This window comes from Nerophis lumbriciformis, linkage group LG20, assembly GCF_033978685.3.
Source record: "Nerophis lumbriciformis linkage group LG20, RoL_Nlum_v2.1, whole genome shotgun sequence".
In the NCBI taxonomy this organism is placed as follows: domain Eukaryota; kingdom Metazoa; phylum Chordata; class Actinopteri; order Syngnathiformes; family Syngnathidae; genus Nerophis; species Nerophis lumbriciformis.
The window spans coordinates 28,016,908-28,044,898 of NC_084567.2; the positions used below are offsets into that span (position 1 = coordinate 28,016,908).

General features: G+C 38.9%; 1 protein-coding gene across 2 annotated transcripts in view; it reads right to left on the reverse strand.

Moving 5' to 3' along the window:
* Nucleotides 1-27,991, reverse strand: part of niban2a (niban apoptosis regulator 2a) — a 110,396-nt gene that overhangs the window by 65,752 nt on the left and 16,653 nt on the right. For both annotated transcript variants that reach the window (XM_061980743.2, XM_061980744.2), the window contains exons 3-6: nt 17,489-17,619; nt 14,660-14,788; nt 14,480-14,585; nt 11,312-11,479 (exon numbers count right to left, since the gene is read on the reverse strand). In XM_061980743.2, the coding sequence (XP_061836727.2) occupies nt 11,312-11,479; nt 14,480-14,585; nt 14,660-14,788; nt 17,489-17,619 (534 nt within the window). The remainder of the gene's footprint in view (nt 1-11,311; nt 11,480-14,479; nt 14,586-14,659; nt 14,789-17,488; nt 17,620-27,991) is intronic.

The window sequence follows — 27,991 nt, forward strand, 5'->3', positions numbered from 1 at the left end:
TAGTGCATTGTAGTATAATGACTTAGCTTGAAACGAGTTAGGTCCTGAATTCTACCTCTACCTCTTGGCCTTCTGTCTCAAGGGATGAGGGCTAATCGTAAAGGGGGAAGGGGAAAGTCAAGGTTGCAAATTGGATTTCATTTTAACACTATTTGTTGAATATGGGAAAAAAATATTCTACAGTTTAGATAAATGCCACAACACAATGTAGAACGGAATCAATTCCACAGTTAGCCATTGTCAAAATTTCCTGGTTTCCATTTCGCCAGAAAAAGTGTGTTTTACTTTAAAAAGGTTTTTTTATGTCATTATTAGAGAGTTTATTTACACCATGTCAATATTTTGGTAAATGCTAACTAACATGTTCATAAACACTAACTTTGAACTGGCTCTTACTCCATAAAATTAACATTTCATTGAACTCATTGAACTACTGTAATAAACTGTCAACACTTTGCGCAGGGTATGAAGGTCTGGAAGCAAGCCAACAATGCACATCAATGGATCATTCAGCAGACAGCTTTGGGTGTCACCCAAATTTAAGTTGCTCAGCAAAAATGACAGCGTGACGTTAAAAACACAGTAGTATTCTCCGAAACTTGATCCAGACAGTATGATTTATATGAAGCAAATTAACAAAAGTTAAATTACCAAAAGCTACAGCATCTCAAGACACTTTTGAAATTAATTAGAAATCATAATTGTGAATCACAATTGAAGCTTTAATTTTAAATTGCAAAATACATTTTGCAACCTCTTTCAATAATGATATAGATCACGATATATTATTTGGTATATAAACGATAATAGAACCATTTCGAAACGGGTAATAAAGGCTTCTAATTTGGCATAATTTTCGGTTGCATTATTTTCTCAAAACTATTATTAATCCACTTGGTAATAGTTGGTTACTTTGTTGTTAAATGGTTCTATCTTCAATTCTGTAAAATGTAATGAACACGTATTCTTCTGTTTTTTCAAAAAGTTACATTAGTTTTGTGTGATATACATTGGTAAATTGGGTAACGGTTCAATAAAAAGTTGCTACTGTGGCAATACCAATGCTATTACCAATACTTAAAATTTCACTGAATATTACAAAAAATGTTGTCAATTATAATTACACAGAAACACAAGATGACGTAACAATATCAATTAAATTGAGTCATATCCAAATCGTGATTACAATTCTGAATAGATTCAAAAAAATTCTAAAATCTATTTTTTTAAATACGATTTTCAGGCCATCTCCACGTCAAACTAAAAGGAACCCTTGCAACCTTTAACCTGTTTTGAAAAGGTTATAATTTACACACCAAATAATACATATATTGCGAGGATCCAGAATTGTGTTAAATTGAAACGTCATCCCAAGAATTGGAATCAATTTGAATTCTGAGTTGTTGTAGGATTCACATTCCTTTTATTACATTCAATAATTTGAGCAAAATAAAGTCAGTACTAGAGTGCAAAATAAATACATAAGCAAAAACTACTTGGCTCTAAATTTTCCCCAGCCCTCTAGCTCTAGCTTAGCGGTTAGCATAGCTGTTACCCTCCTACGGTACCCCCTACGGTGTGTAGTGTAGCATGTTAAGCTATTCATTGAGTCCTCCAGTGACTTGTGAGAAACATACTTTATTTGTCGCAATGTAGTCGAGAATTAGCGACTTAGAAGAAGTATGTGGAGGGACATGAGCAGCACTCAATAGCGAGCTAGCGAGGATGTTACATTTGATTGATTGAAACTTTTATTAGTAGATTGCACAGTACAGTACATATTCCATACAATTGACCACTAAATTGTAACACCCAAATAAGTTTTTCAACTTGTTTAAGTCGGGGTCCACGTTAATCAATTCATTGAGGACCCTTAATGCTTTTTGCTAAAAAAAAATATGCGTGACAGAGACAGAATGTGTCATCAACATGCATTATAATGACAAATCCCTGGTGGTCTAGTGGTTAGGATTCGGCGCTCTCACCGCCGCAGCCCGGGTTCGATTCTCGATCAGGGAATTAAGTTTACCTGCTCAGTGCCATTGTGGATAGAGTGTCCGCCCTGAGATCGGTAGGTCGTGAGCAATGTTCCTTTTAATTTTTCATGTGTGTGAGCAAAGGCACAAACACCCTGAGCATTCAGTGGAATACAGACGTACACACTGTGGTCATACCAGCAGCACATTTGTCTCAAACCTGACATAACAATTTAAATGTCTTATTATTATAATCAAGTGACTAGTCAATTTCAAGAAATTATTTTCTAATAGATGTGATTTGGCCCAATTAGATATTGTTTTTTTTTTTAATCAGCTATGCACTATAGTATTTTATGCCTGGGTGGGGGTCCTGCTTTGGAAAGATTGTGTACCCCTTTCAGAGATCACATTTAGTTCCCCTTAAAATATTCACATGTTGCATGAGATGAAGTGTTTATTAACTTTCTGTCCGTAAAATAAATATTTTTAATAGCAATTATGTAGTCCTGTAACATCATTTCATGATTAATATCCAAAAAATAACATTCTTAACATATGACAGTAGAATAAGCACACTGATTGAAGAGTCATAGTAAAACGACCTGAAATTTACACTTTATGTGTAGTGTTGGAGTTGTCAAACTTTTTGTGTGGCCATAAACGCACCAGTGGCTAATTGCCATAGTGTATGTGTTGGTGCAGGTGAGAGAGAGAGCAAGCAGCTGCTGTTGATATAACAAATGACAAAGAGTTGCTTTTGGCTTGGTTTGTACGGTAGACAACGACCAGTTTTGCTAGATAAAAGTATTTTACACATTGTTTTGATGTGGTTATGGCCGAGAAACAATTTCACTAAATAAAAGGACCGATGGAATTCCTGTCCTCCTTTAAGTGTCTCCACAGACGTTACAATAATTTAAGTGTTGACAAACATTGTTTTATCTGTTGTGGCCGCCTTTCGTCACCTGTTACTCACAGTTGCATTGCAAAATCATACAAAACAAACGATTTGTTTATTTTGTTTAGAGTGGGATTTGATTTTCTGCGCGGCATAGATTTGCTGTGCGCAGAGGACGCGTGAGCAGTGCGCAATTGCGCAGGTGCGCACCTTAGAGGGAACGTTGGTCGTGAGTTCAAACCCCGGCCGAGTCATACCAAAGATTATAAAAATGGGACCCGTTACCTCCCTGCTTGGCATAAAGGGTTGGAATTGGGGGTTAAATCACCAAAATGATTCCCGAGCGCGGCCACCACTGCTGCTGCTCACTGCTCCCCTCACCTCCCAGGGGGTGGAACAAGGGGATGGGTAATTTCACCACACCTAGTGTGTGTGACTATCAGTGGTACTTTAACTTTAACTTTAAATAACATCTCTATCGTCCACCAAATGTATAAAATATCTATACCGCACAGCCTGAAATTAAGCACAGTTTTAAACTAGAATGGCACACCTCAGAATAGGTAGAAATATTTAAATTTTACATATTTGCAGGCTGTGCATTTAAAAATCTAAATTCTGTGTATTCTGTTTCTGAAGCAGTCTTTTTCATATTCATGCACTAATGTTAGATCATGTTAAACGATCACAGCACACTTCTTAGAACTAATGAAATGCTGTCTATCAAGTATTCTGAACTTGAGCTGACCCGACTCTACGCTCTGCTGATGTCCAGCTGATGATTCATGACATTACCTAATTACCAAACATCTCAGTACCCCCATTGTGTGCTTTCTTTTCACTCTTCTTTTCTACAGAAGTTATAGCTCTGAGTCTAGACCCCGCCATTGAAACTTTCTTTACGACAACAATGTCACAGGCAGCTTGAGATTCCTTCTTGGCCAAGAATGCACCAGAAACTGATTGTAAACTATTTTATTCAATCCAAGCAGCCCAAACAAAAACAAGCTACTTATAATATGGTTCAGCAGAGACATCGGCTAACTTTGTTATCTAGTTGGCAGACAAAGTTACAATTATAATGTCAAAGTATGGCCGTTCGGTCCAAAACAAATGGCTTCTTTTACACATAGTGGCCAAAGACGGAGCCACAGACTCAAATCTTTCAAATCACCCAAGTCACGTGTTGTGTTCACACAAGCATGGCACAAGCACACAACATGAAGAAAGATCAAAGACATTCTTTCTGCCGAGCACCTCAACCTACACACTCTTCTCACACTACACACCCTTTCTTGTGTTCATTAGTTCAGCTTACAACACGTTTGCTTATTACTGCACTTGCTTATATACAGTAAGTATTCCATGATGAGCATTTATTTTGTTGTTTTAATAGGTGTATTTATTGTACAGGACTTTTGGGCAAGTACAGTATAGTACCAATTTTTCACGATGTACACTTTAAAAGCGAGGGACAGGAAGTGTGCCTCGCCGTTACCTGGCTACTAAGTAAACAAAGACAGTGCAGCCCGGCCTTTGGCTAGCAGGAGTCATAGCTGGCGATTGTGCCAAAAAGAATTCAAAGCCCAGGGACTCTCTCAAAAGTCTCCTATTTGGGAATAGTCTCTCTTCCTGGTGAAATATACTGAACAAAAATATTAAACTTTTGTTTTTGCTCCCATTTTTCATGAGTTTAACTCAAATATCTAAAATGTTTACTATATCCACAAAATACCTATTTCTCTTCACAAATCTGTCTAAATCTGTGATAGTGAAGTGAAGTGAATTACATTTATATAGCGCTTTTTCTCAAGTGACTCAAAGCGCTTTACATTGTGAAACCCAATATCTAAGTTACATTTAAACCAGTGTGGGTGGCACTGGGAGCAGGTGGGTAAAGTGTCTTGCCCAAGGACACAACGGCAGTGACGAGGATGGCGGAAGCGGGGATCGAACCTGCAACCCTCAAGTTGCTGGCACGGCCGCTCTACCAACCGAGCTATACCGCCCCCTTAGTGAGCATTTCTTTTTTGCCAACATAATCCATCCCACATAATCCCATAATCCATCTTCAGCTCTCACTGGATCGGTTCGCAGCCAAGTGTGAAGCGACTGGGCTCTGAGAATCAGCACCTCCAAGTCCGAGTCCATGGTTCTCGCCCGGAAAAGGGTGGAGTGCCATCTCCGGGTTGGGGAAGAGATCTTGCCCCACGTGAAGGAGTTCAAGTACCTCGGAGTCTTGTTCACGAGTGAGGGAAGAGTGGATCGTGAGATTGACAGCCGTCTTTAGTCTCTCATGGATACACACCTGTTGTTGTTGACTTTGGACTTATCGGCTGCACAAGATCAAGGCCGCGGAACAGAGACACACTGTGGGCTTACACACACACATGCATCCAAAAAAAATATACGCCACACATACACCCCCCCCCCCCCCCCCAACCCAACGCCCTCGACGCAAATCCCATAGGGGTGATGAAAGGATGGTCGGCGCCGAGAGCTGCGGCCTACCACCATTACCCCGCACTCCCTTCCCTCTGTTGCTAGATATCTCGAGATGTACGTTGTAATATGTGTATGTGATTTGCTATGGAGGTTTTTTCCCCACTCCAGACTGGGCCCCCTTAGGAGCCCAGTCTAGATTGTATTTTTTTACTCATCCTTCCCCAGCGTTTTACCTTTTTCCTCATCTTTTACGGGGCGCCTTGTGGCGACCCATCAGCATTCCTGTTCTGTAACCCTGTACACTGTTTGTTTGTCTAATCTTTAACGGGTTTGTCCTGAAAACAAAGTTTTGTTGTACTTGTGCAATGACAATAAAGACCTATCTATCTAATGCGGGCGCTGTATCAATCCGTTGTGGTGAAGAAGGAGCTGAGCCGGAAGGCAAAGCTCTCAATTTACCGGTCGATCTACGTTCCCATCTTCACCTATGGTCATGAGCTTTGGGTTATCACCGAAAGGACAAGATCACGGTTACAAGCGGCCGAAATAAGTTTCCTCCGGCGGAGATAGGGTGAGAAGCTCTGTCATCCGGTAGGAGCTCAAAGTAAAGCCGCTGCTCCTCCACATCGAGAGGAGCCAGATGAGGTGGTTCGGGCATCTGGTCAGAACGCAACCCGAACGACTCCTTAGGGAGGTGTTTAGGGCACGTCCGACCGGTAGGAGGCCACGGGGAAGACCCAGGACACATTGGGAAGACTATGCCTCCCGGCTGGCCTGGGAATGCCTCGGGATCCCCCGGGAGGAGCTGGACGAAGGGGCTGGGGAGAGGGAAGTCTGGGCTTCTCCGCGACCCGACCTCCGATAAGCGGAGAAAAATGGATGGATGGATGGATGCAATCCATCCCACCTCACAGGTGTGGCATATCAAGATGGAGATTAAACAGCATGATTATGGCACAGTTGTGCTTTAAGTTGCCCACAATAAAATGCCGCTCTGAAATGTGCAGTTTTGCTTTATTGGGGTTTGGAGGGTCAGAAAAGCAGTCAGTATCTGGTGTGACCACCATTTGCCTCACGCAGTTCAATACATCACCTTCGCGTAGAGTTGACCAGGTTCTTGATTGTGACCTGTGGAATGTTGGTCCACTCCTCTTCAATGGCTGTGCGAAGTTGCTGGATATTGGCAAGAACTGGAACGCGCTGTCGTATATGCCGTTCCACAGCATCTCAAACATGCTCAATGTCTGGTGAAAATGCTGGCCATGCAAGAACTGGGAGGTTTTCATCTTACAGGAATTGTGTACAGATCCTTGCAACATGGGACTGTGCATTGTCATGCTGCAACATGAGGTGATGGTCTCGGGTGAATGGCACAACGATGGGACTCAGGATCTCGTCACGGTATCTCTGTGCATTCAAAATGCCATCAATAAAATGCACTAGCGTTCGTCGTTCATAACAGTGTTTTTCAACCTTTTTTGAGGCAAGGCACATTTATCTCATTAAAAAATCCGGAGACACACCACCAGCAGAAAACGTTAAAAAATGAAACTCCACCAGGTCGTCGTGCCTTATTTTGAGTTTGTTGGTGTTTTCCTGTGTGCAGTGTTTTAGTTCTTGTCTTGCGCTGTTAATTTGGTGGCCCTTCCTGTTTTGTTGGTGTTTTCCTGTAGCAGTTTCATGTCTTCCTTTGAGCGCTATTCCGCACAACTGGTTTGTGTTAGCAAGCAAGACTATTTACATTGTTGCTATCCTTCTTTGTGTGGACATTGTTGATTGTCATGTCAAGAACGGATGTACTTTGTGGACGATGTAAGTTTTTGCTGTCGTCCAGCATTCTGTTTCTGTTTACTTTGTAGCCAGTGCAGTTTTACTTTCGTTTTGCATAGCCATTGCCTTTCCCTTTCGTTAATTTTTGGTTAAAGCATTACATACCTTTTTACCTGCACACTGCTTCCAGATGTGGTCTGCATATTGGGATCACAACAAACCATCCTTGTCTCACCCGACACATTCCGACTTTTACAAAGCAATTAACTACCTGCTGCCACCTACTGACATGGAGTATTATGTGGTTACCCTGCTGAGTTTTACACAGCACAGACACTAAGCAACGGCACATTATTTGCAGATTATAATTATTGATTTGCAAAAAATATTTTTTGGACCAATTAGGTGAAGTTGCATAATTTCTCACGGCACACTAGTGTGCCGCGGCACAGTGGTTGAAAAGCACTGGTTCATAACATACACCTGCCCATACCATAACCCTATCCCCTCCTTGGGCGACTCGATTCACAACGTTGACATCAGCAAACCGCTCTCCCACACGACAGCACCCATGCTGTCTGCCATCTGCCCTGAACAGTAAAAACCGGGATTCATCCGTGAAGAGAACACCTCTTCAGCATGCCAGACGCCATCGAATGTGAGCATTTACCCACTCAAGTGAGTTACGACGACGAACAGTAGCAGTCAGGTCGAGACCCCGATGAAGATGGCGAGCATGCAGATGAGCTTCCCTGAGACGGTTTCTCAGATTTTATGCAGAAATTATTTGGTTATGCAAACCAATTGCTGCAGCAACTGTCCGGGTGGATGGTCTCAGACGCTCATGGAGGTGCACCTGCTGGATGCGGAGGTCCTGGGCTGGTGTGGTTACACGTGGTCTGCGGTTTTGAGGCCGATTGGATGTAATGCCAAATTCTCTGAAACGCCTTTGGAAGCGGCTTATGGTAAAGAAATTCATATTCAGTTCACGAGCAACAGCTCTGGTGGACATTTCTGTAGTCAGCATGCCAACTGAACGCTCCCTCAAAACTTGCGACATCTGTGGAATTGTGCTGTGTAATAAAACTGCACATTTCAGAGTGGCCTTTTATTGTGGGCAGCCGAAGGCATACCAGTGCAATAATCATGCTGTTTAATCAGCATCTTGATATATGGGGGCGGCATGGCGTAGTGGGTAGAGCAACCGTGCCAGAAACCTGAGGGTTGCAGGTTCGCTCCCCGCCTCTTACCATCCAAAAAAATCGCTGCTGTTGTGTCCTTGGGCAGGACACTTCACCCTTTGCCCCCGGTGCCACTCACACCGGTGAATTGAATGATGAATGATAGGTGGTGGTCGGAGGGGCCGTTGGCGCAAATTGCAGCCACGCTTCCGTCAGTCTACCCCAGGGCAGCTGTGGCTATGAAAGTAACTTACCACCACCACGTGTGAATGAATGATGGGTTCTACATGTAAAGCGACTTTGGGTACTTAGAAAAGCGCTATATAAATCCCAGGTATTATTATTATTATTATTATGCCACATCTGTGAGGTGGGATGGATTATCTTGGCAAAAAAGAAATGCTCACTAACACAGATTTAGACAGATTTGTGAACAATATTTGAGAGGAATATGCCCAAGAGCTAGCGGGCTAAGACCGATGAGAAAGAGTGGCAGAAAAAGAGTCGTGAGGAGCCTGACTTTCGCGACAATGGAACGGGAGGTCACGCGCACACATGGACACAAACACACGCAAACGTACACAAACAAACAAACCCCTCCCCCACACACACACACACAGGATTACGGTCGATAAAGGTGGATTGTTCCGTGCATATTTATACCAACAATCGTTGCTTCCCTACTATTTACTACTGCGGTAACTTCTAACAGACTTTTCCGTCATGTTTGATCGAGGTAAAAATGCTAACAGCTGATAAATGCTTTGAATTGTAATATCGGAAATTATCGGTATCGGTTTCAAAAAGTAAAATTAATGACTTTTTAAAACGCCGCTGTACGGAGTGGTACATATCCGGTAAAACACGGACGTAGGCCATACTTGCTAACCCTCCCGATTTTCCAGGGAGACTCCCGAATTTCAGTGCCCCTCCCGAAAATCTCCCGGGGCAACCATTCTCCCGAATTTTTCCCGATTTCCACCCGGACAACAATATTGGGGACGTGCCTTAAAGGCACTGCCTTTAGCGTCCTCTACAACCTGTCTTCACGTCCAGTTTTCCTCCATAAAAACAGCGTGCCGGCCCAGTCACATAGTATATGCGGCTTTTACACACACATAAGTGAATGCAATGCATACTTGATCAACAGCCATACAGGTCACACTGAGGGTGGCCGTATAAACAACTTTAACACTGTTACAAATATGCGCCACACTGTGAACCCACACCAAACAAGAATGACAAACACATTTCGGGAGAACATCCGCACCGTAACACAACATAAACACAACAGAACAAATACCCAGAACCCCTTGCAGCACTAAGTCTTCCGGGATGCTACAATATACAACCCCCGCTACCCCCAAACCCCGCCCACCTCAACTGTTTAATGCATCCAGCGGGGCATCACAACAAAATTAGGCATAATAATGTGTTAATTCCCCGACTCTATATATCAGTATCGGTTGATATCGGAATCGGTAATTAAGAGTTGGACAATATCGGAATATCGGCAAAAAAGCCATTATTGGACATCTCTACTAACAGCTGATCTCCGTGATCGAACTCAAATTAACCGCGATAAACTATCACGATCATATAATTGCCCAGCTCAAGAATATCAATACACTATCAGACTAGTCGAATCAGACTCCTCCAAATTGAATCGTCGACTCCAACTATTTGAAGAAAGCCCTGCTGGTAAGGAATTACATTTATGAAAGAGTACGTTTCTTTAGAAATAAATCACTCTTTTGGTAAAGTAACTAGTAAATGCAACTTATTAATTCTTTTTTGAATACTTTGCTCAACACTGTTACATTTCTAAACCTCCCCCCTAAATATTTCTGCCACTTACCATAATAAAAAAAAAAAAAAGTGTGGATTTATTTGTGGGTTTTTGCATACTCTGTAATTACTGACAAATACAACAGAGAAAACAGTGAAGCAGTAGCTAGAGAAAGTTTGTTTTGTTTGGCAAAGTGACGATACAAATAAAGTAAGTTGTTGTTCAAGTATGGACTGCAGATTGACACCACCTAGAAGTCTTCAAAGCAAAGATGTTGAGCATTTTGATCCCAACAACTGTGTTTATGTTGACAGTCCCTTTGGGAACAGGACAACTTTCTAGTTGACTTGCGCCGAGTCTCCCGAGCCGATGCAGTCTAAGACAAGAGATCTCAAACACCAGAAATGACATGAAACGGCTCAGACAATAACCTGTCCAATCATTAAACCTTACAAGTCTAACACTTCCAATACATGTATAGGAGTTTAAAGCATGCATTCCAACAGGGCAAAAATTGACCATAATTAGAGGGAAATTCCCTTTACCAGGCTAAGTTCTTACGAGCATAACTTACACCCATGCATGATAAACACTGCTCTCACACACATTTGGTCCCTACAGATCAGATCCACTTGGAACTGGCAATCTGCCGTACAGATAATTATACTTTAAAAAGGGTAAGGTTTGAATTTGTATGATTCCGTTTCAGCATCTGGTTCCTCGTTTCGATTCCGGTTCCCAACAATTCTCGATTTAGATTATATTAAGAGACAGGGTGAGAAATTTCGTCATGTCTTTCATAATGAACTGTAGGCAAAATCCCCCCAAAAAGTGCAGTTCCCCTTTAAGGAGCTGCTAGCAGGTAATTCTACAATAAATATAATTATCAAATTTAAAAAAAAATCATTTTTAAAACGTTTCTGACCGTTTTTTTCTTATATATTTGTAATTTCAACACTAGCCTGTAACTTTGATCCATTTAGGTAATGTTCGATTGTGCGCAGCAATGGTGCTCTTTCAAAAAAAGATTTAGAAGCAAGTAAAAATAGAAGTTTCTAAAAATAACCAATGCATAAACCAGTTGACAGCATTATGTTTTGGAACATCCGAGTTCTGTCACGTGGAGTAAGTTCTGAAACCTGCCCAATCATGCCCTTAATTTATCAACTGTTCCATGGAACTTTGCTCTGTGACTACTGCGCCTTGTGTAGTGTGCATTGTACAAAAAAAGTATACTTCATATTCTTACCATTGTTACAGTGTCGGACACAGTCCTGCAAAACAGCGTGCCATTTCTGCTGCTCCTTCTCAGTCAGCACACAGAAGTAATGATGACGAGCATACGGGTGCCACAGGATCAGAGGGAACTGAGTCGCACACTTGATGAAGGGACTGCTTCCCACATTTGATTTGATACCTGAAACAACAGCAGATAAGATTTAAAAAAACTATGCGTTAAAGACTTGCAGGAACAAGATATATACAAATGTTAATGAATATATAGGTCAGAGAAAAAATATAGCTAGAAAAAATCTTTTTTTACTATACTTAACACAAAAAAAAATTACTAAACAAGAACGTGCATATATGCAACTTAGTTCATCTTTATAGTTTACTGGAGTTCACTTCAATTATCCACTACACAATACCTTCATCATCATGAGGGTTGCATAATGTATGATTACTTAGATTCAATATTTGTGCATTTATCTTAATCTAAGCTGATTTAGGGATGTCAGTATACCAGAATTTCAGAAGTCAATATCGATACCTATGAATTTCCCTGATTCATGATACTTATTGGATACCACGACAAAAATAAACCCTGTACTTTTAAATTCACTACTCATTGAAAAGTGTTTCAAAGTGTCAAGTATTTAAGATGACTGTGCTTTAACATCTTTTTGCACAGAATTTAAATTGTCAAACGGTAACTATACATTAAAATTAATCATCAGTGTTTTTTAACATCCATGTATATATATAAAAAAAAAAGACTACTGTGCTTACACTGTAAAGATGGAAATTAATTAACAACAATAGTCAGCTATTTGTACATTTTAAAAAGAAGAGCAAAGAGGCGTGAAGCCTTCAGATATATAAAGCAAACAGTATTGTTAATAATATTATTTCAATATAGTGGTAGTTTGACATTATCATGTCATTTGTAATGAAATAGGCTTATAAGAAGACAAAAATATTTTCAAGGACAAAGGTGTTTTTATTCATTATCAGTGTCAACATTTTAGCCTTTTCACTCTACTATGTTACAGTTTTTCTTTATTTTATTTCCAGAATGTACCCAAAAAAAAGCTGAGTTCAACAACAGCACGTTGCCTTTCTGGGGAAATAAGTAAACCAGTGGTATTCAACTTGTTGCCAAGTGTCTATATATATATTTTCTTAGCACTTATGGAAGTGATAAAGGTTGGCTTGCACACTTCTGGAGGTTTTCTGCATGAGGATTACTATTGCAACAACACATCATCAGTAGGGTAAAACTAACCTGTCTAACCACGGGGCTTGTGGTGGCGGATCTCTGCTCGTACTCGAGCGATATATTGTAACATTATTTGATATAAAAATTATAATTAAATATTTTCAAAACAGGCTACAGGGCTATAAGCTATTTTGGCTGCTTACACATAGCAGCTATGACCTAAAAAACAAAAAATCTATTCTTAAATTTTTTTTTGATAACAATCACATTTCACTTTTGAATACATTTTTTCTGCACCCCTAGTATTTAACCTAGCAGACATAATTTTTTTTGCTCATATTTGAGTAGCGTAATATATCATGAACGCTGCAGTGTCCTTAATTTATGCACGTTTTTATTAAGGGTGTTCCGATTAAGGGTTTTATGCTGCCAATTTCGATCATTCCTGACTAAGACATGTTAATTTTTTGCTAATATCTGCTCAATTTCTGCTGTAACACGCTACCATCTCCACCATAGTTGTCAAACTCAAGGCCCGGGGGCCAGATCTGGCCCGCGACATAATTGTATCTGGCCCGCAAACACCTGGAAATGATATGTGTCAATACAGTACTTAATATTTTCTCACTAAATGTAATGGATTTTTTTCATTTAGACAGAAAAAATGTATGTACTGCTTGAAATTGCATACCTATTACACTTTAATAGTATATTATAATGCAACAAATATTACAGGATATTATCATACTTTCCAAACATGTTTTTGTCTAAAAATAAATAAAAAATACTTAACTTTACAGCAAACTACCCATCAAATTAATAAAAATGACAATAAATTTTACGTTGTTCTTTGCAGCATATTGCTGTAAATTGAAAATAACTACTACTGTTTTTTGCGTTTTGCTGCCAATTTTTGACTGTAAAATCTACGGTTGTTGTTTTTAACGGTGTATTACTGTAAATGGAAAGACGGTACATTTGTTTTTACGGTAGAAAAACTGCTAAGTTGCCAGAATAAAAAAATAACTTGTACTGTTTTTCCATTAACAATATAATGTTGTAAAAACCAATGTACATTTAACACAAAAATTCTGGCAACTAAGCTGCCAGCTTTTTCCGTAAACCACTACCATCCCCCCCCCACCCCCCCCAAAATAAACCCCAGTGGTAGTTTTTATATTTACCGTAAAATGTTGTTAAAAAACAACAACAAAACACTATGTTTTACAGTAAAATTTTGTAAATGTAAAGTTTTTACTACTTAAAACAATTCAAATAATTAATAATGAAATCCAGAGGCAAATGCATACATTATTCGCTGTTACAAGCGACCCTCTGATGGCAGCCATAACTGAGAAAACGAGTTTGACATCCCTGATCTACACTTCTTAAACTTTACTCAGCACTTGTTTCTTGTGTTGTTTCAAGCTAGATCAGCAGCTAGCTTAGCAATTAGCAAGCCTTCTTGTCTGCTCCTGCTTGTTTTTACTTGGTGTGTAACATGTTTATCTTCGTCCTCCAGTGATAATATACTTGTAAGAAATGTTGTTTATTCTCCGCAATGGAGGCGATGATGATTAACTTAGGGGAGCGGCTCCACATTGTCAGCTAGCCGCCTCTGTCAGTCGGGAGACAAAAAATAAATCAAGTATCAGCCAGAGGGGATTGATTTTTGTGATCCTAACATACTTTTTCACAGAAATGGTCCGATATTGATTGGTAGCCGATCGATAGGCGCATGTCTAGTTTTTACTGCACTGCTTTTGGTCCAATGTCAAAAATACCAGTGTGAACGATAAGCTGACTGCACAACATAATGTACCACGTATTTTTTTCAGAATTGTAGTCTGGACCAGCGTACCAAGAGTGTGAGCACAGCTTTAGCAACTACACAAACACACACACTGTACTTTTAATCAATAGTCTGAAAATATTATGCGGATATTAGAATTTTGAGTATATGGCTTATTGTGCTACCTGGAAGGCTGCTGTTAATCAGTTCCATGTACTCTTCCATAGAGGTCAAGGCTTTGTAGCCAGCACAGTTGATGGTTACTTTAGGATGCAGTCCGCGCTCCTGTGCCTGTTAGATAAAAAAATTAAAAAAACAGGTTTCAGTATTCAAGGTGAACAGAGCTGAAAACAAAGTCTACCCACTGTTTTGCTCTCATGGAGGTTGATGGCGTAGTTGTTTGGCACAAAAACGAAGCGATTTCTCCACTTGCGATTCTCCTCTAGGTACTGAAACATACATCCTGAAAAGATTGTTCGGCCAGCCAAAGGGTCCTGGAAATAAGCACATATACAACATTCACTGATTTCATTCATTGATCTTGTACTCCAGATTTTCAGAGTTTCATTAGTTTTCTTTCAAACAGAACAAAAATCACAGTCCATTCTATGCGTTGTCTCAGAGGGGCATGCACAAACATGCAGCTGTCCTCATATGTTGTGAAGACTGATGAGCTGACGCTGGGAATTCATAGAACAACAACTCTGTTCATGTGTGAAATGTGCTCTACTTTCCTTCCAGTGATTGAGAAACAGACCTAGCGACATCGTAATGGGCATAGAAGACAGCTTGTTATTTAGGTATGACTGACAGATACACAGAAGAAAAATGGGGACAACTTCCAATTTGCTTACCTTCAGAATCATTGTCAATTGTATTAAAACAGTTCAACATATGTTGTTAAAGCTGTGGCGAATGCAGCGTTTCCCACTGCAATCTACAAAACCCAAAACCAGTGAAGTTGGCATGTTGTGTAAATGGTAAATAAAAACAGAATACGATGATTTGCAAATCCTTTTCAACTTATATTCAAATGAATACACTGCAAAGACAAGATATTCAATGTTCGAACTGAGAAACTTATTTTTGTTTGTAAAAAATCAGTAACTTTTAGAATATGATGGCAGCAACACATTGCCAAAAAGTTGGCACAGGGGCATTTTTACCACTGTGTTACATGGTCTTTCCTTTTAACAAGACTCAGTAAACATTTGGGAACTGAGGAGACCAATTTTTGAAGCTTTTCAGGTGGAATTCTTTCCCATTCTTGTTTGATGTACAGCTTAAGTTGTTCAACAGTCCAGGGTCTCCGTTGTGGTATTTTAGGCTTCATAATGCGCCACACATTTTCAATGGGAGACAGGTCTGGACTACAGGCAGGTCAGTCTAGTACCCACATTCTTTTACTATGAATGCCTTGGCATTGTCTTGCTTAAATAAGCAGGGGCCTCCATGATAACGTTGCTTGGATGGCAACATATGTTGCTCCAAAACCTGTATGTACCTTTCAGCATTAATGGTGCCTTCACAGATGTGTAAGTTACCCATGCCTTGGGCACTAATACACCCCTATACCATCACAGATGCTGGCTTTTGAACTTTGTGCCTATCACAATCCGGATGGTTCTTTTCCTCTTTGGTCCGGAGGACACGACGTCCACAGTTTCCAAAAACAATTTGAAATGTGGAATCGTCAGATGCTTGATGAACATTCCTCGACTTTCTCAGTCTTTTTTGCCACGTGTGCCAGCTTTTTTGAAACATGTTGAAGGCATCAAATTCCAAATGAGCTAATATTTGCAAAAAAAAAACAAAGTTCGAACATTAATACATCTTATATCTTATATTATTAATACATCTTGTCTTTGCAGTGTATTCAATTCAATATAAGTTGAAAAAGAGTTGCAAATTATTCTATTATGTTTTTATTTACGATTTACACAACGTGCCAACTTCACTGGTTTTGGGTTTTGTATTTGTGGTGTTTTAACTTGCACAATTGGCCGTGACACATGAGTATGTAATCTTTTAAAAAGACTAAAACAAATGTTTCTACATACATTTAAAGGCAAATCTTTGTGTTATTATTGTATCAACATTTCAGCTTTTTTGCTCTATTTTTCAATTTATTTCTATATTTTATATTCCTTTTTATTGTTGCCATTTACTTTAAAAAATGGTTACATTTCTTCAATGTGTCACGATCAATAAAAGCCCGCATGGGTTCTATAAGTTCTTGATTTGATATCCAACGGATCCTACTTTTTAAATGTTAATATTGCAGACGATAACTTTCATTTAATCGTGGCAGCCAAAATTGTGATCGTGATTAAAATGCAATTAATTTTGCAGCCCTACTCCAGGCTTTGTCAACGTAACATAGTCATGACTTTAGCCTGTCAAACATAGGCTGGACTGCAGACGGGAGTTGTTCCTCACTGCACCTTTCACACCGATAGTAATACATACTCCACAGGCTTGTGGAGGTGCCCTGCATGTCCTGCAGCGAATACTTCACCATTGTGACTGCATGTATTTGATTACAGTATAACTGAATGATGCCAGAAACTCTTACAGTCTTTCACTTTTAATGCCTGGGAATTCGGAGCAGAGTTATGGCGTGCTACCTAACTAGTCTACTGTGGTGGTCCAAATGTATTTGTGGCAACCAATACATGTATGGTAAACACTGCGTATGAACTTAGCTTAAATTTTTGACTTCCGGGTAGAGGAGCAATTTTTTATTCAATAAAATTAGTAATTGTGAAAAACACAGACATTTTTAATTTAAATATGATCTGTTAAACCACTAATGACGACATAAACTAGTCAGGGGAATTATTGTTATATTTTCTGGTTTGAAAAATGTAACTTTGAGCAAGTTGCTAAAAGTTCAGTTGTATTTCCTTTATCTAAATTTAATACATAGTTTTGAATTGGCTTGTAGAAATAACGCGTTACTTTACTTTACTTGCCTATAAAGAGTTAATTATCTCTGTAGTGAAGGTATAATAAATGAACTTTGGCTAATTTGGCCCTGATGTATAATTTGATGCGTACGTGCATGTGTGTGATTATGGTCCACGTGTTGAAAAATGGCTCTGATCAAAGAGGTTAAATTTGTATTCCCATTGTCTGACATACAAAAATATTTTACTGGTTGACTGAGGTTAAAAGTACATGGGTGAACTCGCCTTTCTGTGCAGCATCTGTGACTGTGGCCCAGCTCCTCCTTCAATCTCGTAGCGGACGCTGTTGAAGAGAGCAACAGCGTACTGCTGTTCATACACGTCACTGAAGTTTCGCATCACATCTTTGGTCTTCACTGCAAAAGGGAACAAAGGCACACACTTAAAATTGGGGCGTCAAAATGATGCGATACAGCAACGTTTGAGCCCCAAAGCAATATTGTTTATGACTAAGGAGTGAAATGACACAACATTTATTGTTACCCGACATTCAGTATTGGGAATGCAGCAATTATTTACAGGGTGAAATCAATCTTTTACATGTATTTTGTTTGTGCTTTGTACTTACATTTTTTGCCAGACATACAATAGCTGACAAAAATGAGTACAGCTCTTAAATTTCAGCAACCCTTTTCATTACAGTATATTGTCAAGGGACAATATTTTAGCAATGAAACCTGGATATACAAAACCCAAAACCAGTGAAGTTGGCACGTTGTGTAAATGGTAAATAAAAACAGAATACAATGATTTGCAAATCCTTTTCAACTTATATTCAATTGAATAGACTGCAAAGACAAGATATTTAATGTTCGAACTGAGAAACACATTTTTTTGTTTGCAAATAATCATTAACTCAGAATTTAATGCCAGCAACATTGCAAAAAAAGTTTGCACAGGGGCATTTTTACCACTGTGTTACATGGCCATTCCTTTTAACTCAGTTAACATTTGGGAACTAAGGAGACCATTTTTTGAAGCTTTTCAGGTGGAATTCGTTCCCATTCTTGCTTGATATATATCTTAAGTTGTTCAACAGTCCGGGGTCTTCGTTGTCAAATTTTACGCTTCATAATGAGCCACACATTTTCAATGGGAGACAGGTCTGGACTACAGGCAGGCCAGTCTAGTACCCGCACTCTTTTACTATGAAGCCACGCCGTTGTTACACATGGCTTGGCATTGTCTTGCTGAAATAAGCAGGGGCGTCCGTGATAACGTTGCTTGGATGGCAACATAAGTTGCTCCAAAACCTGTATGTACCTTTCAGCATTAATGGTGCCTTCACAGATGTGTAAGTTACCCATGCCTTGGGCACTAATACACCCCCATACCATCACAGATGCTGGCTTTTGAACTTTGCGCCTATAACAATCCGGATGGTTCTTTTCCTCTTTGTTACAGAGGACACGACATCCACGGTTTCCAAAAAACAATTTGAAATGTGGACTCGTCAGACCACAGAACATTTTTCCACTTTGCATCAGTCCATCTTAGATGAACTCGGGCCCAGCAAAGCCGACGGCGTTTCTGGGTCTTGTTGATAAATGGCTTTGGCTTTGCATAGTAGAGTTTTAACTTGCACTTACAGATGTATTGTAAGAGAGTGGTGAGGAGGGCGGAAAAGATCATCAGGACTCCTCTTCCTCCTATCCAAGAGATCGCAAAAAGCCGCTGCCTGACCAGGGCTCAGAAAATCTGCAAAGACTCCTCCCACCCCCACCAAGGACTGTTTTCACTGCTGGACTCTAGAAAGAGGTTCCGCAGCCTCCGAAGCAGAACCTCCAGGTTCTGTAACAGCTTCTTGCCTCAAGCCGTAAGACTCTTGAATGCATCATAATTAAATTATCCCCTCAACTCCCCCCAAAACGGATTAACTCGCTGGAATAAAAAAGACAATATAACATACATCCATAAACGTGGACGCATGTGAAAAAGTGCAATATATTTATCTGTACAGTAATCTATTTATTTATTTATATATATTTATATATATTTATTTTATATATATATATATATATATATATATATATATATATATATATATAATTTATATATATTTATTTATTTATATATGCACCTTATTGCTTTTTTATCCTGCACTACCATGAGCTTATGTAATGAAATTTTGTTCTTATCTGTGCTGTAAAGTTCAAATTTGAATGACAATAAAAAGGAAGTCTAAGTCTAAGTATTGACCAACTGTAGTTACTGACAGTGTTTTTCTGAAGTGTTCCTGAGCCCATGTGGTGATATCCTTTACACACTGATGTCGCTTTTTGATGCAGTACCGCCTGAGAGATCCAAGGTCACGGGCATTCAATGTTATGTGCAGTGATTTCTCCAGATTCTCTGAATCTTTTGATGATATTACGGACTGTAGATGGTGAAATCCCTAAATTGCTTGCAATAGCTCGTTGAGAAATGTTGTTCTTAAGCTGTTCGACAATTTGCTCACGCATTTGTTCACAAAGTGGTGACCCTCGCCCCATCCTTGTTTGTGAATGACTGAGCATTTCATGCAAGCTGCTTTTATACCCAATCATGGCACCCACCTGTTCCCAATTAGCCTGTTCACCTGTGGGATGTTCCAAATAAGTGTTTGATGAGCATTCCTCAACTTTATCAGTCTTTTTTGCCACTTGTGCCAGCTTTTTTTAAACATGTTGCAGGCATCAAATTCCAAATGAGCTAATATTTGCAAAAAATAAAGTTTTCCAGTTCGGACGTTAAGTATCTTGTCTTTGCAGTCTATTCAATTGAATATAGGTTGAAAAGGATTCGCAAATCATTGTATTCTGTTTTTATTTACGATTTACACAGCGTGCCAACTTCACTGGTTTTGGGGTTTGTACTTATTTAAGAATCATCAGCTTGTGCAGCCTTTATACAGCTGAATGAATGTATGCTATCCAATGGATAGAACATTTAGCAGATTTACTAAAAAAAATCTAAACACAGCTCGTTAATCGACCACATCCTCGTCATCCTTTTAACCAAAGCTACAATATTTACATACACAAAAACATCTAGGTGTTTGTAACAGGACTCATCTCTTTCATACGGAGGAAGGAGGGGGGTTCAATGTTTGATGATCTAACTGTGGTTGATAGTCAAATCGGACTACTATTCTAAGACAACCCTTACAATTAGAGGGACATTTATTATGCTTCATTGCAGGAGGTAGCGGGGCATCAAAAGTAAGAGTCCCATGCTGACCAAAAAATCTCGCAAAACATTGCCGCTCATATTTTTTACCCAGACGGGGAGGCAAGGCTACGAAATTCTTCCTCACAACCTTGACTCTCCCAGCCTTGCACCCTCCGACTTTGACAGCTTTCCAACCATAAAATGAAACACGGAATGCAAGAAATAACTGGAAAACATGTGTCAGCATTGGTGGGACCAATAGTGTGTGGACCAATAGTATGTGAGGAAAGGTTAATAACTTAAATTTCATTTCTTTTAACTGATCAATTAATCAGAGTTTCCATTCTCCCAGGACGCGTCACCAGTGCTTGACCCAGTTTTACAGCTGCATCATCCCTCAACAGTCTGCCCAAGGAACCAATGGAAGCGAACTGTGTCTTTCCCACGTTCCAACCGTGGAAAAAAGAGCCAATCAATGTGTTTGGCGCAGTCAGCAGCAGACAGCGTAGACTGTGATCCGTTTATGGAAGGGACAACAGGAAATAGGGAGGCAGACAAAGTGGGAAAGCAGGAAGACTAGCGCTGACAAAGCAGGACTGAGTAAAAAGAATGCAGTGACAACTAAACTAAATAAAAGCATACTCTACTAGAAAGAGTGGACATTTTAAATAAGGAAGATAATTGACAAATGTACAAAAATATATTTTCATGCAATTTTATTTTTGTTCTGGGTCTGTCTGGGAGATTATTGCAAGATACACTGAAAAGAAAATCTTCGTTTCGAAACATTTACTGTGGTTACGCTTGATCTAATTTCCACATTTAATCCATCATCCATTTTCTATAACCGCTTGTCAATTACAGAGAGCATACAAAGAAAAATTCTACTAAGGGATGTTCCAATGGACTCAGATCTTCAGACTGCAAGGCAGACATCCCAACCACCGCCTCACTGTGATGCCACGTTTCATCAATCTAATAAAAGTTGACAAACACAGACACACACATAAACATACACAAGCACACAGAGGAGATTGCTTCTCGGCAGCTATGCTTAACAACCGCCTCCTTCTGTAGTAGAAATTACAGTATATATATATATATATATAATATATATATATATATATATATATATATATATATATATATATATATATATATATATATATAGAAAGACTCCAAAATAATCCATAAAGTCAAAACTACTGTTACACCTGCTGCTTCAACGATAAATAATAATCCACCCTCTTGCTGGTCCAGCCAATCAAGATACAAAACACTTCTCTAAAACAAAAAAATGGAAGTTTAACAGCTTACGAACTACCAGTGCGGACATATGACCACTATGTGACTCAACATTCCCAAATGTGACCATGCGATGAACAAAACTCCAGGGGCCGCAAAGAGCTGGCCTCTACACTGAGGCACTGCAGAACCAAAAATAAAACAAAATGTAAATGTACTGAACAAAAAATGAATGCACGGTAATCATTTCCTGAGCTGCTGCACTCCATATTTGTCAATATTCATATGACTCTGGTCAAATTACCAGAGTCATATGACCGTATAATTTTTTTGCAGATTTTAACACTCTAATAATAGACTCAATGTGTAAAATTGTATCTTTGATTAATTCTTAAAATGTTGGCTATTTAATAGATTGTATGTTTAATCTTATGATACGTCTGCATTGGTGCATATCTGTCTCTGTGCGCGTGTGTGTGTGTGTGTGTGTGTGTGTGTGTGTGTGTGTGTGTGTGTGTGTGTGTGTGTGTGTGTGTGTGTGTGTGTGCACTGCCAAAAGTCAGTGTTTAAAAACAAGAAAAAAAATATACAAAAGTTAGGGGCATTTTACTTGAACTAAGCAAAATTATCTGCCAATAGAACAAGAAAATTCGGCTTGTCAAGACTTTCCAAAACAAGTAAAATTAGCTAACCTCAACGAACCCAAAAATTACCTTAAAATAAGTATTTTCTCACTAATAACAAGTGCACTTTTTTTAATAGAAAAAACAATTATGAGACCTTTTTTGTCAATATGTTGAAAAATATTCTTAAATTAAGTAAATGCTTGTGCCATTATCTTGACATAATGATATGCGCTCGGCATTACATTTCTTGCATTTTCCCATCGATAACATGACATCATCGCGCCAAGTGCGTGCTCTTTCAGTCAATTAGTGCGCAAGGAATATATATATATATATATATATATATATATATATATATATATGTATATATATATATATATATATTTACAGCCCGGCCCTCGACCAAATTTGTTTTTATTGTAATTTTGAAGAATTTATCTGAATGTGCATGAACTATTTCTGTTCAAAATAGTTTGAAATGTCACATGTTAAATGTTTAAATATTAACTGTCAGTTTACTGTACTGTGCCCACTGTACTACTATATGAGTACGTATTTTCTATTGCTTCATTGAAAATAAAACAGCAAAGTCCATTTGGCTGTCATCTGTTTTAAAATTATGAGACACAATTGTATCAAAGTCCTGATTTTTTATTTCATGCTTGAAATAAAAAAATTTTACTTTGAAAAAGCAGTTTTATACTTGTGAGTGTTGATGACACAGCTTTGCAACAGTTGCTATTCTAGTTTCAAGCATGTTTTACTCAATATAGGTCATCAAATCTCAGCAACAAGCTGTAATATCTTACTGAGATCATTTAGGACCAAAACCCTTAAAACAAGTAAAACACTAACATAAAATCTGCTTATTGAGAAGAATTATCTTATCAGACAGAAAGTAAGCAAATATCACCCTTATTTGAGATATTTAATCTTACTTAGATTACAGTTTTTGCAGTGTGTGTGTGGTTCGCGTTTGTTATTGTGCCCTTTTTTTTTTTTTTAAAGGCATTGTAAATTGACGCTGCTTTAATACGTACTTGAATTGATGTCGACCAAGTTCAGCTGGCTGACTTTGGCTGAAATGATAGTTAATTATTTTTCACACAACTTCTTCTCACACGTTAGCTAGCTAGAAAGGCATAAGCTAACACTTTTACCGAGACTCAGACCGCATCCTCCCTCTTGATGTCCGACATTATGCCTCTGCATTAAATGCCTGCAGAGTTTCCCCTAATGTAAGTAAATGTGGCGCGCTGCAACTGCATTTTTATAACCGTCACACCTTGAACATACTTTTTTTTTTAACTTGAAAACAAATGAAATATAATGTATATTGTAGCCCCCAGAAGAAATCACACAAAGTCCGACGCTTTTTACTTTTATTACCAATCTTATGATAACAAACGGCACAATGAATTTCCCCAAGGGGACCAATAAAACTAAATCTAATCTAAAATCTAATCTAATTCTAACAGGTTTTACCTGCCGTGCAAACACTTTCAACACACACAACAACACTTCCTCATTCTCCGCCAATTACCGGTAGCTTTCAGGCACGGACGGTGTGTTTGTAAACATCGGAAAAACTAACATCAAATTCAAACCAAACGAACATAAAACATTAACATTAGCTGGTCATTACAGTATGAATTGATACATAGCCTATTACCGGTATGTGTGCACTATTGAGAAGTGATGTACCGAAAACTAGATCACCGAAAACCGCTCTACCAAAACCGGATGTAAACAAAACGCACACCATTGTCTGGAGCGTTGTCAGTATGGGTGGGGGAAATAATCGATTTTTAGATCTGTCGCAATTTGGACATGGACGATGATAAAATCGATTAGTAAACGTCAATTATCGATAATCGATTTCATTTATTGTAAATAATGTAATGCAGATCAATTCTAAAATTTGGCTGGATGCAGCAAGTCACCTCAGAGAGCGATCCGATCAGCTCCTTTATTATAGTGCACTTATGTTCTAGTTAATACAACATAATTAATGTAATGGTAATTAATTAACTGTTTCTTATTACAAATGCACTGTTTTTTAAATGTTGCAAGTTATAAACTCTGGGGAGAGGGAAGTCTGGGCTTCCCTGCTTAGGCTGCTGCCCCCGCGACCCGACCTCGGATAAGCGGAAGAAGATGGATGGATGGATGGATGGAAAATAAATGTATAACTGCATCTATATATAAATTATAGATGCATTAATAATTCATTTTTAATCGAATCGTAGCTCCTGAATAGTAAATCGTAATCAAATCGTGAGGAGCTTAAAGATTCCCAACCTGTAGTTGTCAGCATGTCTGTGATGTGGATGTGATCTTTTATATATACAGTACAGGCTAAAAGTTTGGACACACCTTCTCATTCAATGCATTTTCTTTATTTTCATGACTATTTACATTGTAGATTGTCACTGAAGGCATCACAACTATGAATGAACACGTGGAGTTATGTACTTAACAAAAAAAGTGAAATAACTGAAAACATGTTTTATATTTTAGTTTCTTCAAAATAGCCACCCTTTGCTGTGATTACTGTTTTGCACATTCTTGGCATTCTCTCGATGAACTTCAAGAGGTAGTCACCTGAAAGGGTTTTCACCTCCCAGGTGTCAGTTTTGATGCATTTAGTGACAATCTACAATGTAAATAGTCATGAAAATAAAGAAAACGCATTGAAATGAGAAGGTGTGTCCAAACTTTTGGCCTGTACTGTATATATTGCAGATATACCAAAATGTGCCAATTTCGAGAGGACAGTAGCGACTTTTAAGAAGAGAATGTCCAACTCGAGCAAGTGTGACGTCATGTTCTCTGCAGCTAATAGGGAACGTGAACTTTGTTTAGACCGTCGTGAGACAAGTTAGTTTTACCCTACTGATGATGTGTTGTTGCAATAGTAGAGTCTCTAAACAGAAGTAGAGTCTATAAACACGACTACATCCTATAATAACACCAGAAGATGATGCTAGATTTGTTGCTCGTTGTTTTTAATTTTAAAAAAGCCATTAAAAGTCTGTCAACACTTGAAAACATCTCAACAAAGTACACTGTACGAAATGGAGCAACAATTGAAAATATGGCAAAGCGATAAAAAAAAATCTTAGGCCTAATTAATAATAACAGATTTGTTTTAAATGTATATATACATTTTTAGCGTTTTTTAAGAAAAAAATATCCATCCATCCATCCATTTCCTACCGCTTGTCCTGTTCGGGGTCGCAGGGGGTGCTGGAGCCTATCATTATAGCAAATTATGCAAATTATCCAATGTCATTCTGACCCCGCTAATAACCACACCCCCCACCGCCACAGGTATCTTAGCAGTTTCGGGGGAAACCCGGGCTTGCGTATCACATAAAAACAAAGTCCGCTTTGCAAAATGAGCAAGGTATTCATGTTTTTAACAAGACTAAGAGGAAATGTTCTCACACATTACATGTTATCACTGCCGATGTTTTAGTGCGTGGCGATGCGGACCTGCTTCCGCCTGGAAAAACCGCAATGATGACGTCACAACCATTGTCGACAATTATAATTGTGGGCCACAAATTTTATTGTCGACATTTGTCGACGATATCAACTAATCGTTTTACCCCTATCGTTCACAATCATTATGAAAGACATGACAACGGACGTTTTTTTTAAAAATTGTATTATAAATAGTAAATAAATGCGATCAAAAGTCCGCTGACAATGGAGCCTATGGGAAATGCTCTTTTCTGCCTATAAAGCCCTTCAAAAACGTCCAAAAACCTCCATTAAGGTTTTAGATATATAATGTAAGTATATATGCAATGTAGTAACAACATTTATTATTTTAGTACCGTATTTTCCGGACTATAAGGCGCACTTAAAATCCTTTTTTTTACCTCAAAACCGGACAGTGCGCCTTATAACCCGGTGCGCCAAATGTACAGAATAATTCTGGTTTTGCTTACTGACCTCAAAGCAATTTGGTTTGGTACATGGTGTAATGATAAGTGTGACCAGTTGATGGACTGCAATATGACTCAAGTAAACAACAACAACATTTTATATGTTCCATTGAAAATACAGACCATTACACACGGCGCTCAAAAATCTATCAAAATGTTTTAATACGACTTGGGTAAGCTATGAAGCCGCACCACTTGATGGATTGTACTGTGCTTCAACATACGAGTATTATTATGGTGTGTGTATAAGGTGAGACATTATCTGCCGTTTTGTTTCGCAAAATTTAGCAAAACCAACTTTTCTTACCTTCTGGTACCTGCCGATCTGTATTTGGGAACTGCATAAGTCCTGAAAATTTGCACGTGTCCGCCTTGTAGTCAGTGCCAACACCGTAGTCAATAAGCTTCTTCTTTTTCTCTATCTTCTTGTTACGTGACATTAATCCTCCGCTGTTGCCATTTCTAATATAAAGTAGTGTAAAGTTCCTACTTATATCTGTCAGTAAACTCGCCATGTAAGCGCTAAAACATACCGGTGTAGTGAGTTTACATTATTCACCCAAGGAACTTTAGTTATTAGAGAGTTCCAGTCGGACGGTTTTTCACGGGACACATTTCCGGCGTTGTTGCACTAGTGAGCCACGGATGAGGAGATGCTGCTGCGTTATTGATTTAATAAAGTCTGAATGTCATTAAAACAGTTAGCTCCATCTTTTGACACTTCTTCAACTCCCGTTCTTGCACGCTACACCGCTACAACAAAGATGACGAGGAGAAGACGCTGCCGAAGGTGAGCCACGTAAATAAGACCGCCAACAAAACGGCGCATCCTAAAGCGACTGTCAGAAAGCAGCTTTAAAATGATCTGTAAAACATAATTTATGCAACATTTTGACCAAATTACCACTATTTCATGTTATGTAGACCACAGGGAAGTGTTTTCAATTTAGAAAAAAAAAAAAAAGACTCCTTTAATGCGCCCTAAAATCCGGTGCGCCTTATATATGAAAAAAGATCGAAAATAGACCATTCATTGGCAGTGCGCCTTACAATTCGGTGCGCCCTATGTTCCGGAAAATACGCTATTTTGATTATTTTAAGCATATGAGGCGCATTAATTAAAAAAATGCATCACAACGTCCGTTTCCCCCACGACATCTACGACATCAACAACATAAATAAAATCAGCTCTTTTTAGGATAACGACTCAGCTCATAAATCCCATCAACTCAGAAATAAAGGTATTGTATAGACAAGGTCACAAAAACAAAGTCTCTGATGAGATAACTAAACAGAAACGTATTCGATCCACCTGAGAAAAGCATCATCCAACGTTTTTGAGACGACACCATTGTCATCGACAACAACAAACATCAAGTGAGGTCACCAGACAGATCAATTCACCAGTAGGAATGTAAATGAAAGCTGAGAGAAACCAAGTGGAGCTACAAGATTTTAACGACATTAAGACATCTCAAACCTCCCAAAGTCAATAATAATAGATTAGATTTTATATCGCGCTTTTTTATTGTTAAATACTCAAAGCGCTCACAGAGAAGTGGGAACCCATCATTCATTCACACCTGGTGGTGGTAAGCTACATTTGTAGCCACAGCTGCCCTGGGGTAGACTGACGGGGAGGCAAGGCTGCCAGTTTGCGCCTACGGCCCCTCCAACCACCACCTATCATTCATTCATCATTCATTCACCAGTGTGGGCGGCACCGAGGGCAAGGGTGAGGTGTCCTGCCC